General features: G+C 43.9%; 1 protein-coding gene across 1 annotated transcript in view; it reads left to right on the top strand.

Annotated features, from left to right (window-relative positions):
- fndc3ba (fibronectin type III domain containing 3Ba) overlaps positions 1-19,303 on the top strand; it is a 152,848-nt gene that overhangs the window by 50,446 nt on the left and 83,099 nt on the right. The window contains exon 4 of the mRNA XM_049597183.1: positions 15,803-15,879. Coding sequence (XP_049453140.1) covers positions 15,803-15,879 — 77 coding nt within the window. The remainder of the gene's footprint in view (positions 1-15,802; positions 15,880-19,303) is intronic.

Below are 19,303 nucleotides of genomic sequence, written 5' to 3'. Positions count from 1 at the left end.
AATGTTGGAGGAACTCCAGCCACCTTCCCTCTTCCCTCTTCCCCGTGTGACACAGTTATGGGCGGTTTTCCAAGCCACTGTCGGCAGGGTGGAAATAAGTCAAAGTGTGGAGGAGACAGACCGGGTTAAGCGGCGGACCTCCGGGGAAGCCTGCTCCGTTCTCCCGGCAGTGAGGGACCGTTCTCCACGGCCAGGCTGTCGGCTGGGTGGGAATAAGTCAAAGTGTGGTGAAGAAGAGGGACCGGGAAAAGCAGTGGACCTCCGGGGAAGCCTGCTCTGTTTCAGAGGACCTGGAGAATGTTTTAGGATAGTAATAACATTATGTAAGATAATCATATTACAAAGATAATATATATAAGATAACATTAAAGACAAAATTAAATTGCAATACTTTTTCAAAACTTGATGATTTTACCTTTCTGTACATTTTGTATACAAATTCATTAAATAATTTTGCTTGTAAATGTCTATTTGCATCACGTTTATTATGGAAAATACATTATTTGATCAATTTACATTGTGCCCCTAAAGTTCTTTGTGGCTCCTTACTTTTTCAACTTAGGAGCACATGTGCTCCTTGGGAAAAAAGTTAGCGTCAAGCCCTGATCATGGATGCCAAGCTCCTGGCCCAAATGGTGGTACTCCCTGTGACCCACCCTCTTTTTCTGGCTCTCATGTACCCACACAGATCTCCGTTTCCCTGTGCCCAACAAACTATTTACTGACAACCTCTCACCCTCAACCAGAGCTACAGCAAGTATCCTCTGCTTCAACATTTTAGGAACTAGTTACTCATTACTGTGGGGGAAAAAATGGTAGATGAATTAGACAGAATTGGGGCCCTAGCTGTCAAACGTGCATGTACTATGTACTGTCACAGAGACACTGACACCATACTTTGCTAAAAGTAGCAGAACTCAAAAGGTTTGATTCATTTACATGTATCAACTCTAAGGGACCAATACTTTGGTCCGGATCGGTCCGCCCATCCCTGATTCTGACTGATTTATGTCAGCGCAGACCAAACTTTCCATGAACTTTTCAACCAGGCCTGTTTTTAGCTTGTATGATGAATTTCTCAGGCATTCCAATAGGGTTATCTGATGTTTTATATAGCATAGGAAGTGGGGGATTTTTCTACATTTATACATGGATTCCACTGGACAGCGTGTGTCACTGAGAGTTATTCCAAAAATAATACTGCCGATATCCTCTCCTAACAAGTCAGCCATCATTTAACTCTCCCATCCTGTTGTCTGTCAGACCAGGAAACCAAAAGTTTTGCTTTAGCGAGCATGTAGGCTCAGACAGTTATGTTTTGAAGAGCTAACTCCACTGTACATTTTTTCTCTCTCGCGTCTGTTCAAAATTGGTGACGACTGCTGAGTCTGTATTTATGGAATATGCTTTGCTGGAAAAAGGGGTTATGGGTTGGGTGGAGAGACACATTATGGTGAGGAATTATATAATAGTGAAACCCTGTGTGTGTGTGTGTGTGTGTGTGTGTGTGTGTGTACTGTGTGTTTGGGTGCATTAGGTTGACAACCAGCCAGACCTTTTTGCAGAGGATCTACCTGTAGGGTTTTTTATGCCCTGGAGCCAACTGTAAACCAGTCCTGGAGGTGTGTTTAGTGTGTGCGTGTGTGTTTTAATTTTTGTGTTATGTCCCATTGGATTTGGGAAAGTGGTCACCATGGGAACGGACTCGCACTCCAGGTGGTGTGTAATGGAATGCAGTCCCTCTGGGCACGGTTTTTGTGTGTGTGTGTGTGTGTGGCATACCTGTCTTTTTCTTTTTCCAGTATTTTCCACTCAAATGTGCTGCTAACAAAAGGAGAGGATTGGTTTGGTTCAATTGGCACAGGGTAGTTAAGAACTTGACTTCTTTGTGTGTGTGTGTGTGTGTGTGTGTGTGTGTGTGTGAGGCAGAGAGAGAGTTGATTGTTGTTGTATGCCCTGCCCAGCGCTCACTTATAAACTCAATGCCCTCACACAGTAGGGCATGAGGAGGCAGAAAGAGGAAAGGAGGGAGGAAGAAACGGAGTGGAAATGAAACGACAGAATGAAGGAAGGTAAATAAAGGAAGAGAGACCGAAAGGAAAAAGGAGGGCTAGAGTGAGAGTGAGGGAATCAGACGCTGCATGTCTGGTCGTGTCTGCTGCCATGCATTCCGGGCGAGGCCACTTCCTCCATGCGATGACCCCAGCCACCCCTGCGCTGCTGACTTGGTCTGGTCTGCCAGCTCCTGGGAAGGCTTTATTTGCTGTCGGGACTGGCCCACTAAAGAGTGGGCAAAAACTCTGGAGAATACTGTGTCTGTCTTTATATGTAAGACTGTGTGAAAGTGGATGTGTGTGTGAACAGCAGCTGTGTAGAGGAGAGAAGCTTGCAGAATTTTCCAGAGAGAGAAAGAAAGAGAGCTTTTCCAGGGGATGAAATTCTTGGCTCCCTTGAAGCTCAGGGTACAGCTGGAGCGCTTCTCCCTCCCTCCACCCTCATTACCTCCTCCTTTCCCTCTCTTTCCGACCTCTTTCACTTCCTCCCTTGCTTCCCCGTATCTCCTTCTCTATTTGTTTTGATCTTGTAGTATTTTTTTCTATTTCAATCTCACCCTCATATCTCAAGCTGAAGTTTTCTTGATTTGCATGCTGTTTTTGTTATTAAATTAAAATCATCATAACACTCAAGGGCCCTTTAAAATGTTGAATCCCCTCCACATGGTGCTCAGGCAGCATTTCCGATTAGATTCAGTCAGATTGGTTGAATCTTTGCTGATCACACGGGGCTGTTTTAGCTGCAAGTGGTGTTGGGATACATGAAAGACATGCAGGACAAGGCCTCCTGCACAGCTGTACAGAAAACACATGTGATTGTTTACATCATGCGTGTTTAGATTTAGCAGGGAAGCCCCTCTTTTTTTCCCTTTTGCTCTGACCTGATTGGTTGGAGGGAAGTGTGTGTCAGTTAATGGGAGGTCCCGCCCACGGAGGTCGGGGAATGATCGGAGAGACTGGTAGAGAACAGGGTTTGATACTGGTCTAAAAGGGAAGTTAGTTTGATTAAAATACTTATCCGTATCTGCACTTCCTGGCTTGTTTGATCACCCAACAGCCATGTGGGACATGCACACACCCATGCACACACACACACGCACACACACACACACACACACACACACACACACACACACACACACACACACACACACACACACACAGTGGAATTCAAAGATGGGGAGTGGGGGAAAGTCCCTGCTAATCTAGGACTTCCAGTCTTGCCTTCTTTCTTTCCACTGAGATTCACACGACTTCTCTTCAACCCCCCTCCTCCGTTCTTTCTCCCTACACACTTTCCCTGCTCTTTGCGGTGGACACAAACTCAGTGCTGTTCGGATCATGACTCATGCACCAGAAATGCCCCGCATTAACATGTGGAGAGATAGAAGGAGCAAAGTGAGGGGAGGACGGGAGAGGAGTACAGCTGGGTACAAACAGGTCGTGCACAGACAGGGGGGAAGAAGCGAGTAAAAGCCAAATGAAAGCATCGCTGCTCTTTTAGTGGGTGAAGGTTTGAGAATGCATTGCATGTTGAGGATTCAAGGGAGTGAGAGAAAGAGAAGGGAGCAAGGGAGGGAGAGCAGGAAATGATTGTTAGACTCTGGGTCTGTTTACACACCAACAGCTGTTGCACTTCTTCGCTCTCCCCCTCACTCTTTTTCTCAGACATGTAGAGTTGATTAGGCAATGGATACAATGAGTCATCAGTGTCTGGATCGTGTATATTTGCGTGTGCACGTGCATGCTTGCACATGTATGTCAGGAGTCTGCTCGCGTCCGCATGCACGAGCGGCAAGAGTGATAAGTGGAGAATGTCGCTCCATGCAGCGTGTGTTGCGTGGTTACTGAACCCAAAACAATTATATCTGCAAGACCGAGAATAGCCTCATGTGATAATACTGGAAAAGATCAAGCTAGGTTGTGCATGCGTGTGTTTGTGTGTGCGTGTTCAGAGTTGTTATGTCTGGATTAGCAGATGTGTGTGTTTCATTTGGTTGTATGTTGTTTGTGCCAAGGTGACCGTGATTTCTGTCAGTGTAAACTTTTCAAATGTCAGTGCATTCCGCAAGTCAAGTGTGTACGAACAGCTGTGTGTGTGTATGTGTGTGTCCATGTCAGCATGATATTTTAGAAGTTTACGCACATATGCCCAGGTGTTAATCTGGGCATTTGTCTGCGGTTTCTTAAAATGTGTTTGTCTTGGTGCCTATGAGCCACGTACATCTGGGTACACGCGAGCGTGTGGCGGCGAAGGTATGCGTGTGTGTTTGTGCATGTTGAGATCTTGAGAACAAAGCGCGGCTGGCCTCAGTGTCCCTCCAGACGTTACGTTGTTCTCATCTGGAGCAGACCCAGCAGCAGAAGTAGGTCGGCCGACAGCACCCCTCCTTTGGGTGGGGGGAGAACTGGAGAGAGATCTGGGCTGGGTGGAGGTATGGGCTGGCACCCAGGCTACAGGCTGAACACTAAACAGATCTGGGCTTGTATGCCTAACGACCGTTTACACAGCGATCAAGGCAGGATAAGATGTAGACGTTAACATCGTACTCTAGGAAATTTAACCCTCTGAAACAGTGGCGCCTCCAGAGGTTTTTCACAGGGGTGGCCAGATGGGGCCACTGAAAATCTAGGGGTCGCACACCAAAACAAAACGACATAACTGATTTTCAGGAATTCTGTTATGCTGTTGAAGTATATGGGTTAGTTGAAAACAATGTCAATATGACAGTGATATACTTTGGGTTCACATTTTGGAGTCCAAATAACTGATTTGTTTGATTTGCATAGACTAATACCAGTACAGTTAACATTTTGAGTTCCACAACAATCCTGTTTTAATGTGTTATGTATCTGTAACCTAGTTCCGTTTCCACTGTGAGAAGTTGTGGATAGTACCAATGGAACCGTTCTGTACCGTCTCCATTTTTGGTCCCCCCTCTGTTGGGGTACCTAGCACATAGATCTGGTACTAAAAGGTGGAGCTGTGAACAGTCTGTTGATTGGTCGATAGAGGACGGTCACTCTGCTCAGGGTTGAGTTGTGGCTGGTTTTGAAGCTCATATAACCACTGTTCATACCGTGACAAACCTTCCCTACATTAGTAACTTAATTTACTGGGCCGACAGTTGGTGACTTTTAAGGTGGAGCGTTAACTTGTAATGTTACTTCATGCATAAATTGACAACTATCAGCAGACCTTATATTTCACTGTGATAGCTTTGACCATGACTCTAGTTTTTATTGTCTCTCTTGGATGACATACACTTTGAGACATACACAATGAGTAGCTCTTCAAGGGTTTATATATATTAATTTCGACTGAGTTATGTGAACTGCATGTATCTTAATCCTCACTTGGAGAGAAAAAAAAAGTGTCGTGGAGTGTTGTTCCTGTGGGCTCCAGCAACACTAAACCCCTGAGCTTGCCTGAGAAGGACTGAGTCCACAGACCCGCTTTTTAAATATTCCCTTGAGAGAGACTCTCACTGCAGCCTGTTTTATTTTGTTCTGAAAATGACGGCATGCAGCCTCGTTCTGTGGACGATAAACAAGGTCTAGACTTCCATTTGTGTCACCAGTGATAAGGAAATACAGCGAGTGCTGGACAGAGCAGTGAGTGACAACAACTCCACCTGCATTTAAGGGTGCTGTTTGCGGTGGAAATGCTAGGGTCTAGGTACCATGTCTGAAGGGTTACTTTTGGTTCCAAAGGTACCATACTGAAAGTGTTTGGTGGAAACAAGGCTTTGAGTACCCATAGAATCCATTTTCATTCAGATATCTTGAAGTGAGATATCAAGGGACCCTTTTGAAAATCGCCAAAATTTATCCTAACTATGGAGCGTTATTTAGCCCCCTTTCCAGTAAGCTATGTCAACATGGTTGCTCCCAATGGATGCCTTAGGTTGTCTAGTTAAACAAGATACAACTAACTTCACACTAGCTTAAAAAAATTGAGCGTGATACAGCCTCTTAATGACAGTGACTTTGACCTCCAATTATTTTGCCTTGGGCCCAGGCTCCCCCTTGGAGGCGCCACTGCTTTGACATAAGTTGAGGGCCAAGAAGCAACCAATCAGTATCTCGACTGAAAAATATTTCAATAACTCTATAACCTGGCTGTTGTGCGCCTCACTAATGATGATTCTAATGTGTTAATTTTTTTTCATTGAATGGGTGTATCACATTTGGACACAAAGCTCTCCATCTGGAATTAAATCATTTTCAAAAATTCAAAAAAAAAAACAAAAAGAGGAGTGTTAGATATATAATAACTTGCACATGTTTTCCAAAGCTCTGGGGCTATTGAGTGTTAAACACTTAGAGCGCTGCTGCCGTCTTGGCCAGTTCTCCCTTGTAAAAAAAAAAAAAAGAAAAAAAAAGAAAACCAAAAAAACCCCAAACATACTTGAGCTCAGTGGGGCTAACCTGTGTAAATAAAAGCGTAGGTAGCGTACGTAGAATAACTGGAGACCTGGAGCGACTGGCAGCTTCATATTAGAGGAAACATTTGTGACTGAGAGTATAAATCAAGCACTACACAAGCACTTCTAATATTTGAAAACCTATTGAGATTTATGAAGTGTTTATTCCAAAATTAGGCGTTTATGTGTTGGAGTGATTAACTGCGCCGAAATATAATAAAGTTACTGAAAACATAACTCTTTAGCTGTCACTTTTATTGTTTGTCAGGACAGTAGAACAACAAATCACAAGCATATTTTTCGCACGTTTCTTTCAAAATAGATATGTCTCACTCAGCTGTCAATTTTTTTTTCTCTGAATCTGAAATACGTCTTTAAAAGTGAAAGAATTTAAGATGGACAGGTGACTTCCATTATCTAGAGAGAGCAAAGAGAAGCTGGAGAACCAGAGGAAGGTTACAGTGGAATTTAATCCCCTCGCCAACCAGGGACGAGGATCGCAACTGCTTTTACTACCTCCGGGCAAACAACCAGAGATGGAACTGAAGACTTTCGTGCACAAGTCTGGCAGTTGAGTTTGGCAGCAGACCTCTCTACCATCGGACCCCATACAGCATTTGGCTCGGACGGGCCGTTTTGCACAAAGAGGAGTGGAAAGTTTTCTCCGCTGTTGTTGCAAAAGACCGAATACTTCTGTTTTTTTGTCATAATCTGCATGGAGGAGAGCATGCTTAATTTGAAATATGAGCCCCGAGCCAGTGGCCTTGTAAAACGCAACCCGGGTTTTAACAAGCCTCGCAGCGATTGTTTCTTCTCCTCTCTTAATATGCTGATGTCAGATGTTGATGAGGTCGTCATGGCATTGATAGTTTCATCAGCTGGCACGACTGAGAGTGCTCTCTCCTTGTTCGCCTGTGACGCTGTTATGCAACGTTGAGCTCGGAGGCTAAGAGTCGAGGGTCTCTCTCTCGTCCTGAGGAATGTGCTTACGCGTACCTGCGCGCACACACACCCACATACACTGTGTACATACAGTAAGCCCCAGTGTTCAAACGTAGCAACTTTCCAGCTTATGATTTACATTCCACAGCAAATCAGCAGCCCGCTCAAATTACAGACTGTCGCGCAGTCGGGATCAGAACTAAGGGTGTGTGTTTCTTTGAGCTCATGTGGATAGATGTTACTTATATGCATATCCAGCACACCAGCTGTGAGTGCATTTCAGCATGTGTGTTTGTGAAGGCATGTGCTAGTTTCTGTGTCACTCTGCAGAGCGTTGGTGTCGTTACTAAGGGCAGGGCAGCGCAGGAAGTCCTGACTTCCTCCCCCATCACTGAGCCTCACCCTGCCCCCGGTCAAAGATGTCCACCGGACTTGACTCACTGGAGATGGACTGAAGGGCTCTCTAGTGTGTGTATTTGTGTGTGTGTGTGTGTGTGTGTGTGTGTGTGTGTGTGTGTGTGTGTGTGTTTGTACATGTACTGCCAATCCGGGATGTGTATATACAGTAGACTGTGCTATTTTAAAGTTGTCTCCCACATTTCCTGCAACAGCAGGCTCCCTCTCTTCCCCTCTTTCTGTCCCTTTTTTTATCCTCTCTGTCTTCCACTGTTTTTCTTTTTCACTACACTTCCCATCATGCCCCACATTCTGTTTCTCTCTTGATCTTTCCCCATCTCCTTTCCTCTCCCAGAGCTTCTGGTAGCGGTATCGGTTGACTTAAAGATCTACGAGGATTTTTATTATCTTTATATTTCAAATATGACAGTTGGCCATGCTCTAGTGTGTGTGTGTGTGTGTGTGTGTGTGTGTGTGTGTGTGTGTGTGTGAGTCACTGTGTGTGTGTGTGCATTGGCCAGCCAGTAGAGGAAGCTGTCGTGGGAGTGTCTTGCTCTTGGAGCTCCGAGGACAGATAACATTACCCTGCTGATGCTTACATAACTTCCAGGCAATGCCACGTCACAACTGACCCAGACACACACACACACACACACACACACACATGCACAGATGCACACACATAAAACACACATATACAGTAATACAAATACCCATCTTGATGGGACAGCTGCCTCCATGGGGCTCTAATAGGATGTACAAAGGCTGTGTGTGTGTTGTACTTAAAAGATAAAGTGAATTTTTTTTTTTTTTTTTTTTTTTTTGAGTCTTTCTATTTAGTAATGCTGCTTTTTTTGTGGTCTGTGTGTTTTTGGGAAATCCATCTGAGTCCAGTTGTTTTGTATGTAGGTCAGCTCACAAACAGGCTCCTTTGGTCTGATACCAACACCACACACACACACACACACACACACACACACACACACACACACACACACACACACACACGCCTTCCCAAGAGGGTCTGCGTTTCCTTTCAATGTGGTGACCACATGTTCAGGGCTGAGATGAAGGGAGGCAGAGAAAGTGATTTGCTTCTTTCTAGAAAGCTCAATACTGCTTCAGTCTGACTGAGAGGACACCAACTGACACACACACACACACACACAGTCGATCTTCAGTGATCACTCGCTGTCAGCACTGTCGCCCGATAGATGAGTGTGTGTTTATGCAGTGCGCATACGTTAGTGCATTATTGGGGATGTAAGTAATAGGGCGTGTGTGAGCCCAGGATTCTTTCTGTGTTTGAGTGTGTTTGTGTGTGTGTGTTGTGCTTTGGGGGCCCAGTCGCAGCTGTTTTTGACAGCTGTATCATGGGAAACATCTGATGAAATGTTGCATCATCTCCTCTGTCTGTGGATGTATGTGGATGTATATGTGCGGGCAGCTGGGCAAAATCACAAGTTTGTGTTTCTTTATTTGGGGATGAGCGAGTCAGTGTAGAAGAGTTGAGTATATGAGAGTGTCTGCTTGACTGAGAGACGGTGTGTGTGTGTATGTGTGTGCAGGTGTGTATATGTAGGTGTGTGTCGATGTTTAAGTATGAAACAGGATGTTTACAGTGGACATGTGTGTATGTTCCTTGTGTAAATCTTTGGCTTCAAACTGTCTGAGGTGAGACTTTAAAATTTGTGTGTGTGCATGTGTGTGTCTCCTTCTCCTACTCTCCGACAATAAGCTTGCGTCAGTGCATGTGTCAGTGTTGTTGGTTTTTTTGCCTATCTTTGTTACAGTATTTGTCATCATTCCTGTGGTTGACTCGGTTGCCGTCGCCAGCGGTTCAAAGAAATGTTTTCACAGGTCACTGACCCCTACACGCATGCACATCCGACCACAGACATTGATTTCAGTGATCAGTACAGTAGGAATGTTTAGTCACATAGTAGATGTGGTGTTGTACAATTTCGCTTTTCTGTTTTTAACCAGATAACCAAAGTGAGAATGAAACCTGTGGTTAAAATTGGCTGGTTGCACAAAACACCTTAAGTTAAGATTGTCCTAAAAGTCCAAGTTAAGGTTTCCTCAAAATAAAATCAGTTGCACAAAACACCCTGAAGTCTTCTCCCTAAGGTTTCCCTAGAAATGTTCACTTAAGACTCCTTGTCTTGGTCTTATACTTAAGGGATCATGAGACAGTTGCATAAAAGACCTTAGCAATCAAAGCAAGGTAAAAAAAAAAAACTTTAGGTACCTCTGAGTCTATCTTAACTGCAGTATGATGGAGTTTATGGTGATGAATGAAAAAAATGAACACACCTAGAGGAGAGTGTTTTGCGATCAGGAGAACCTAGTTGATACACTTTTGATTTTACACTTTAGATTTGGCTTAATTAATTTTCGTTGCATTTTTTTCCTACAATTGTTTTGTGGTATTTGGGACCAAATTACTTTGCAGTATGTGCTTTCTATGATTGTATTCCCCCAGAAGTATATGTTATGGTTTTCTTGTCTTCCTTTCTTCTGCCATTTTTTCCACTATCTAACTACAAGCTAACTTTGTGAGACAATAACAGGCATCACAAGCAAGCCTTAAGTGTCAAACTTAAGGTGTTTTGTACCAGCAGTCCCTGGAACTTTCAAACAAATCCTTACTGACGATTGTCAATAGTCATAACAGTCTGCACGGGCTGACAGTGTGAGCACAAAGGTTGTGTCTTGACGATAAGACAGTGAAAGGACATAAATCCTGAGCTTTGGCTTTACATCGCAGACAGTTTACTTGTACAACAGGCTCACATCATACAGTCAGTGACCACTTTAAGAGACAGAAATCTCAAAATACAGCTATCTGCATTGCAATATACCACAAAAGGTAGGTGATAAAGTATATTTTGCTGGTTATTTAAGTATATCAACCAGTTAAACACACCTTTCCATCATGTTTTCATCCACCTAAGTCAAACCACCCCATTTATTAGGGCTGAACGATATGGACAAAATGTCATATCTCGATATTTATGCCAGATATCTCGATATCGATATGATATGATATGACTATGGGTTCAGCATTATTTAAAAAAAAAAAAACGGCATATTAATACCAAAGGAGCCCTCTTTAGTGACTGAATACACAGGAATCATGTCTTTAGCAATATGGTATGTTATAGCGCTTGTAATGTCTTTGTACCTGCTGGACGTCGATTCGTGGCATTATGCTACTGAATGCATCGGCAATCCGACCTTGCTTGGGCTTGACACAGGAGGCCCCAGATGTCCCCGCCGTGTCTTTCATTGCAAGGCACTCCTCATACAGTACTCGGTGGTGGTGTTTTAGGTGATGATGCATGTGCTTCGTCGCGACTTTCGCGAAGCACGACCGACACAACACCTCGCTCTGTTGTACATCCTCCTGTCTAAAACCGAAGTACCTTCAGATAATGGAGGTTGACTTATTTTTCGCCACCAAATCTGCACCGACCTTGTCTTCTGCTTCCATCTTAAATTTTCTGCTGTGTAGCATGTACTAGCAAGTTGCGAGTAGCAACATGTCTGCCTCGCTCAAGGGGATGTTTGTGATTGGCTGGCTTCGCTGTCGATCCAAGGCAAGCAGGAAATGAGGTTTGTGATTGGCTTGCCTTAGCTGTACATTTAGGGCAAAATTCTGGAATCCCGACTAATATGTTTACTGTTAGCTCTTAGGAAAGGACATTATCACAGTACTATTAAGGATATTTTTTGTGATATTTTCATAGTAAAATCAGATATGCAGTATAATCTGTTTGATGTTTGTTTTTACCCGGAAAAAAATAATTTAGCTTCTCATCTCAATTTGCTAGGAGTCATTAATTTAGCAGAATTATGTTAAAAAGAAAAGATAATCCTATGATGGTGTTATCACCCAAAGCCCATTAATGAAAATATTAAATTAAAACCAGGCCTGAGCTTTTCCCTTTTTCTTTATTTTGGGTGGAATGCTTGTTGGCAGTATATAGAAGAGGATGAGCAACAGGTGACAGGAAACATCAGGGTCTATGGGATATGTGTTCCTGTTATAGCCATGAGGAAAAACTGATCTTTATTTGTTTTTGGAAACTACACCAAGTTCATCAACCGGAGCCGGATGCCCGTTTGATGCCTCTCAGAGGAGCAGATTACACATGCTTATGCCCTTCAATCGCTCAGGTGATACGGCCATGTCATCCCACATGCAGGATGTGACCTCATAACTGATCCCTGACCTGACCCCTCCGGTAGTCGGAAGCGGAAGACGCAACAGATGGAAGATGAATGAGAAATTGGGGGGCGGGGTGGGGAGCAGAGGGGAGCGGAGTGTGTTAGCTGTGTTGTCTGGGATTCCAGTGGGATTAGGCAGAGGAAGTCGTGACTCTGTTTGTGGTGCTTATAGGGCAAAGCTGGAGGCAAGACCAGGGAGTGACGTTAGCACAGTGTGGATCATGGAGCACACTCACTCTTTCATGCACACACACACACACACGCACGCACGCACACACACAAGCATTATATCAACCACTTGAGTGCACACGTTCATCTGCTTGATTATCCTGAGCTTCTCTAAATGGCAAACAGTCCAATATTATATGACTTACTGCAGTGTGTGTGTGTGTGTGTGTGTGTGTGTGTGTGTGTGTGTGTGTGAAGGGTAGCAGGACAAAGAGTGTCTTGTATTTTGGGTAGGGGTTGGGGGGTAGTTGGGCCTGTTGGGTCCAGTCCTGGGGGCCAGGGATGGGAATGTTCACTGCATGCATGTGTGTGTGTGTGTGTGTGTGTGTGTGTGTGTGTGCGAGCAGAGGAATGCTGCTGTTTGCTGAGTGAAGAGCACAGAGGCAGCAGAGACTGTCCAAACACACGTCTGTTTGTCAAGAGTGTGTGTGTGTGTGTGTGTGTGTGTCTGAGAGAGGGCGACTGAGACACATAGACAGAGTGTGTATTTGGGACAGTGTGTGTGAGCAGGAGGGAAAGTGCGCTGCTCCGAGGAGCAGTGATGGAAAGCGGTTTAGAGGAGCTCTGTGTTTGTGTGTTCTCCCCATGCTATGACCTTCTTACTCAATGAGGACTTTCATATCCACCCCTGGTCTCGATGGAAGGGGAGCAGACGGGACTGAAAGAAGTCTGTCTCCTCATACCTGTGACCTACTCACTACTCACACACACGCGCGCGCAGGACAGACTTTGCTCAGGTTGTGTTTGTGCGTGTGTAGGTGTGTGTGTGTTTACTGTACTGTTACGTGTTTGTTTGGCTGGTGAGAGGTCAGGGAGGTGGGTGAGAGATGGAGATGGGGATGGAGGGATGGAAGGAGAGAGGGGATGATTTAGGAGAGGAGGAGGGGAGAGAATGACTTAGGGAAATAAGTAAGGATGAAGCAGGAAAGTGAGGAAAGGATGAAGTGAGTAACATTTCAAATGAAAGGAGGGAGTGAAGGATGTGAGTAATAGGTGAAGGAGGCAGGGTCATGCAGGAAGAATTCCTGGGATGGGGATGGAGGGATGGAGGAAGAAGGAAGATGGAAAGACAAGCAGGATGAAGTGAGTAAGAGTAGGGGAGTGAAGTTACAGAGAAGGATAGAGGGAAGAGGAAAGTGAGACATGAGTTGATGGAGGAGACCGGGTGAAAGGAAGAGAGGAAATAAGAGGAAAGCAAGGCAAACAGGAGTTAAAGGGTCAGTTCACCCAAATTACAAAAGGAAAAACAGCTTGAGTAAGTGAGAAAATATGGGAGGTTGTAATTTGGGTGAAATGACCCTTTAAAGGAAATTAGGATTTAAATATTCAACTGACATTTGACAGAAACTGTCAGTATTGTACTTGGGTTGGGAGGTAATGGCCTCTGTGTGTGTGTGTGTGTGTGTGTGTGTGTATGTGCAGTGTGATTTATTCTGAGGCCAGGTCTGCCTCCAGCTGTCCCAACGGGGTCCCAATGACTTTACCAGCCGCAGACCTCCATCACACAGAGACAGAGGAAGAGAGAGTTGGAGGGAGTCTGAGGGGGGGGGGGTGGAGATACGGATTGTGGAAAAGTCAACATCATTTTCAATCTGCTAATTCTATTAGACTCTGTTGCTGCTCCTTTAGAGCGGAGGTTTTCTCTTTCAGCGAGCAGCCGTGTGCCCTTGTGTGTTGTACATCCATCCATCACGATGATACAGACATCGTCATCGCCAAGAGCTTTAAAGGGACAGTTCAGCTCCAAAATCAAAAACCTGTACTGCTGTTTATCAGTCTAGGTTGTTTAGGTGTGAGTTGCCGAGTGTTGGAGATATCGGCCGTAGAGATGTCCGCCTTCTACTCATGGATGAGAGGCTCGTACTCATGATAGCACACGATGTAGCCTATACGTTAACCCTTTGAAACATGGAGCGACACCACTTCTCTTGTGCTGCTTTCAGATGCCGTTTGCAAGTATTTAAACCTTTGAACCCTGAGCTAGTTGGTGCACTTTCTTTAAAATACATGGGGAAAAAAGACATTGAGCAACTTTGTAAAGCCCAGTTCAGACCAATGAGTCATGACGAGAAGAAACCATTTTAGAACGTTGAGAAAAGTTACAGTGGTGTGAAGTTGCAGTGTCACCTAGTGAAGTCCACTGGTCAAGTCACAGTGACCGCAGATGGCTTGTTAGCTTGCTGCGGTGGGTGCTCCGCCCCCACCGAGTCCTCTGTTTCCGTCCTCACGGTGTTCCGGTGTCGGACAATGGGTTGCTGCTACTGCTTGCTGTAGGTGCTCATGCCCTACCACCACCCACCACCACACACACGCTCTCACTGACTGATTAATTGGCGTTTGTGACGTATTTATCATGAATACAGTCCATGTGATGCTTGTTTTGTTTTTCGTTTTTTTGCCGTGTCATTACTACTACAAATGCAGCTGTAGCCAGTATCTCACTATCACTATCCTAATTCATATCTTAAGAAGCTACAAATTAAATTCAGCCACAAAATAAGCCTGAAAAGCTGCAAATCAAAACAGAAGTACAGAGAGTTGTTGCATAGAGATGATACACCATCTCATCTAGTTGCATTGGTGTGAACCAACAGGTTTTTAAAATGTTGCAGAATGGCGCATCACAAGTGGTTGCCTGTTTCAACTTATCTGAACTGGGCTTAAGGAATGTTCCACAAATCGCAAAAAAAAAAAAAAAAAAAAAAAAAGATTTCCAGGTCATTTCCTTGGTCTTTACTTTCTTTTTTCCTTTCTTTCTTTTCTGTCTTTTTTCTCACTGTTTTTTTTTTTTTTTAATTTTGGGGGTCCTTATTAATTCTTTCATTGCTCATCGTTTCTTCCCATGTTTTAATTAATGTTAATGGCGTCCTCCTTGGCTTTGCTGTAACATTATCTAGCTCAGTGGTGCTAGGTGAGCTAGCATGCTTTCTTCTCTGCTGTGATACAGTTGGCGGATGTAGTTTGGTAAAAAGAAAATAGTCCCCACATGAAACTGCTCACAGCAAGGCCTGTGGATTGTCTTGAGTAACTGGGTCATGATTACTGGACAGAGACACTGCTGTTGAGTTTTTCAAATCTGTTTCTGTTTCGGGGGGCTTTGAGCACCACAAGCCGAGTACCATCTAGCTCTATTATTATATTTGACAAAAGACAGACATCTCTAGGGCCGACATCTCAAACACTCAACAGCTTACACCAAAACATTCGAGAATGATAAATAGCACTACAGATAAAAGAAAGATGTATTTTTGATCTGGGGGGTAAACCGTCCCTTTAAGTCTGTCTTACAGGAATAGGAGGGAAAGACTGGATAACATCTACATTTGGTACAAATTGATTCAGTGGAATAAGGGGCATGTAACAACAAAGCGAGACACATCTGTGCTTCCCTTCAAACTGCCCTGCCCCTCACTGTGTGTGGCTGTGTTTGTGTCCCTGCATGTGTACTGTCGATTGACGAATGTAAATGAGAACTTACTTTAGCTGCCTGCTTGAATAAATAATTCTTCTGTCTTCCTGCAGGTCCTGCTGAGGTTCCCATGATGTCCCCAAATGGGTCAATCCCCCCAATCCACGTCCCCCCAGGATACATCTCACAGGTTGGCTTGTGTTTGTGTTTTTCCTCCATCTGAGCCTCTCAGACATGGTTCTCTTTTTTTATTTTCATCATGTGTTTGTGTTTTGCTGGAGAGTTCCAGGCTGACACAGAGGGAGACCAACACAGAGTGCGACTGCATTTAATTAGCTAGAGGTTTTGTTCCTCCAAAAAAAAGGCTTCTAATGCCATCATGTGATCTTACATTGACTCTTAAAATCTTATTTTTATTAGCAACAAGTAAGTGATAAGTAAACAAACCTGCCATGATTTAAAAACTTTCCAAGGGAAATATATTAAGGATTTATTTCATTAGGTGTCAGGTCACTGGTGCCAGTGGAGCAGCCTGCTTTCTCATTTGCTTCAACATACTGATGCTGGAAAATTCCTGAAATGCAGGAAGGAAAATGAAATTACAATTATGTATTTAAAGCCACAAAATGTTAACATTGCAATTATGGTTATGCAACATGAGAGATCTAAAGCAAATACAGAGTAAAACAGATATAGAAAATCAAGCCACTTTTCCCATTGGACAAAAAACCCATTAACACCCACTAACATCTGTCTTTTGTATTTATTGAGAAAGGTTACCATCGGCATTCATACCCAGGATAAATGCTTCTGCAGTAGTCACAAGTATTTATCAGCTTCAGCTCTGATTAGCTTCGATCAGCAGTGATGGAAATACTAACCAGGGTGGCGATGCAATGACTTGCCGCCATTAATTCCGTCCAAGCAGTGCTTCGACATTGATCGAAATTTAGTCTGCACCAAATTTGAGAGAGAGACTAAATAAGTGAGAAATATGAAAAAGATTTTTTTTTGTTTACCAGTGGATTAATGTCATGATACACCAGAAAAAAAAATAAGATAAAGCTACACTATTGCGGAGCTGTTTACATGGCTGTAGTCTAGTGGTCATGGGAAAATGGTCTATCACCTATATTCAGCATTTCACAGACAAAGCATTTGTCTTTTGCTGGACATATTTTCCCCACAAATACAACATGCTAACATTATTAGCACGAGCCTATGGCATTTTACATTGAATAAATTAACCTAGCAGCTACCGGACTTTTTGTCTACTCATATGAAGCCAGGGACAACAGCAACATTTAACAAAGGTAACTTTACAAAATTTGTCTCCATTACAACTCACAAGGTTCACCGACAAAAGAACTGTCTAGTACTAAACACGTTTTCCAAACAAATACAACATGCTAACGTTATTAGCACAAGCTTGTGGCATTTTACATTGTATAAATTCGCCTAGCAGCTAGCGTACTTTTTGTCTACTCATACGACGCCAGGGACAACAGCAACATTTAACAAAGGTAACTTTTCAAAATTTGTCTCCATTAGAACTCACAAGGTTCACCAACAAAAGAACTGTCTAGTACTAAACACGTTTTCCAAACAAATATAACATGCTAACATTATTAGCAGAAGCCAGTTACATTTTACATTGTACAAATTAGCCTAGTGACAATATGAAGCCAGGATAAGACACACACAAGACTTAAATGTTATTTTGTGGAGGCTTTATTGTCTTCACAATTTATTGTCTGTGTGGTTGCGACGTGTAGTTACATTTCTAGGGAGGTGCACGTCAGGCTACAGCGTGGGGTACAGCGTAGCCTCTATGTCGAGTATAAATCCCACATATATGTGGAAGAGCTTTGCATGCACCAGTGATTCCACCTATCCTGGCTGCTATAGTTTAGAAAGACAAGTAACCAAGGCAGCCTCCTCCACCAACGGAACACCGAGCAGGAATGTGCTGAATTTTGGGTGTCAGGGGGCACTTGTTTTTCTGACCCTCTAATGTGTGTTTGAGACAGAGAGAGTTCTCTATCAGATGTCCTCACAAGAACAGAAAAATGAGATCTGTGTGGACGTTTAGAGATGATTTTGACATGCAAGTGTGACATTATAAGTTGGATAAAGGTTGGGTTTACCATGTCACTGGTGTGGATGGGTCAAAGGTTATTGAATCAACAAGAGTCAGTAGTCTGTCCTCACAAGTATAGCGTTACCAACGCATCTGCGGTCTGCATGTGGTGGGATTGTGTTCCAATGCCAATGGAAGTCAGGTCATTGGCTCACCGTGGGTGTGTGTTTGTGTTTGCATGCATGTGGGTGTGTGTGTTAGTAGGGACTGGGCCAAGTGTGAGCGGGAAACACTGTCACTGTTACATAAACAAGCCTGATAGGGGAGACAGGCACGGGGTGGGTGAGCTCTTTGTGGGGTGAGGGGTGGAAGAAGGGACGGATGAAGACAGAGCACTGCGGTGGTGGAAAGTAATGCACTGACAGATGGATTTTGCACGTGTGTTTGCCTGTGTGTGTCCTTAGTGGTTTGTGCTAATGTCTGCATTGTGATGGTGGGTGTGTGTGTGTGTGTGCGCACATGTGCAAACATATTTGCATGTGCCTTCCAGTTCGTATTATTTGGAATATGTGTGAGTCCTTGCCAGTAAATGTTGCGTGGGTTTGTAGGTCGGATCCACATGTACTCACACAGGGACTTTGCCCTTGTTTTCCTGTAAACATGGTGTTTTTCTCCTCTGCAGCAGAGGAGGGGATGAGGGGCAGATGGGGGGCCTCCTCTTCCTCCCCTTCTTCTCCCCCCTCTCTCAGTTTTTCTCACTCGGATTAGTCCTGTAACCCTCTTCCTCCCCTCCTGACCCCCTTTAACACTCTGTCTTCTTTCTTTCTGTCTGTTGTATTCTGGCTCCGAGTCTGTCGCTGCTCAGTGTGTGTGCGGGGCTTTTGGGGTAGTGTTATTTGGTGTGTGTGTGTGTGTGTGTGAGAGAGAGAGAGTGTGTGCATGTGTGTTGTTGTTGTTGTTGTTAGGGACCAGCAGATGACTTCCCCTCTCTGCAGGGAGTGTGTGTTTGCTCTCTGCTTGGAATGCAGGCCTGTGAAAGTGTCTGAATAGTTGGAATGTGTGTGTGTGTGTGTGTGTGTGTGTGTGTGTGTGTGTCCCAGTCCATGAATGTGAAAGTGAATGCATGTATGAAATCTATGTTAATTTGAAGCAGTTCTTTGAAACTGGCTGCCATTGAAATCTGCAGACCATCTGATGACAACATTGCAGCGATTGTTTTCACCACTTAAAAGGCCAAAGCGTCCTGTTAACACAAAGTCTCACTTGTTAAATAAATTACGTGATTCATCCTTTTATTAGATACACAGCACTCAGCAGACGGGGCACCTGCTCTTACAAAACATGATTGAGAGTATCATTTTGTTAGAGCAGCTGCTCAAAGACCTTTAAAATTAGGTGTAAACAATATTTTAAAGGACAATTTTGGAATATGCTTAATAACTTTCTCGCCAAATGAGATTGTTACCCGCTTGCTGGAGCTTCATATTCACAGAAACAAAACTGGAACTGATCCTCTCATCTAACTCAATAAGCA

This window comes from Epinephelus fuscoguttatus, linkage group LG14 (assembly GCF_011397635.1).
Source record: "Epinephelus fuscoguttatus linkage group LG14, E.fuscoguttatus.final_Chr_v1".
In the NCBI taxonomy this organism is placed as follows: domain Eukaryota; kingdom Metazoa; phylum Chordata; class Actinopteri; order Perciformes; family Serranidae; genus Epinephelus; species Epinephelus fuscoguttatus.
The sequence above is the reverse complement of the archived record's forward strand: the minus strand, read 5'-3'. Positions and strand labels throughout refer to the sequence as shown.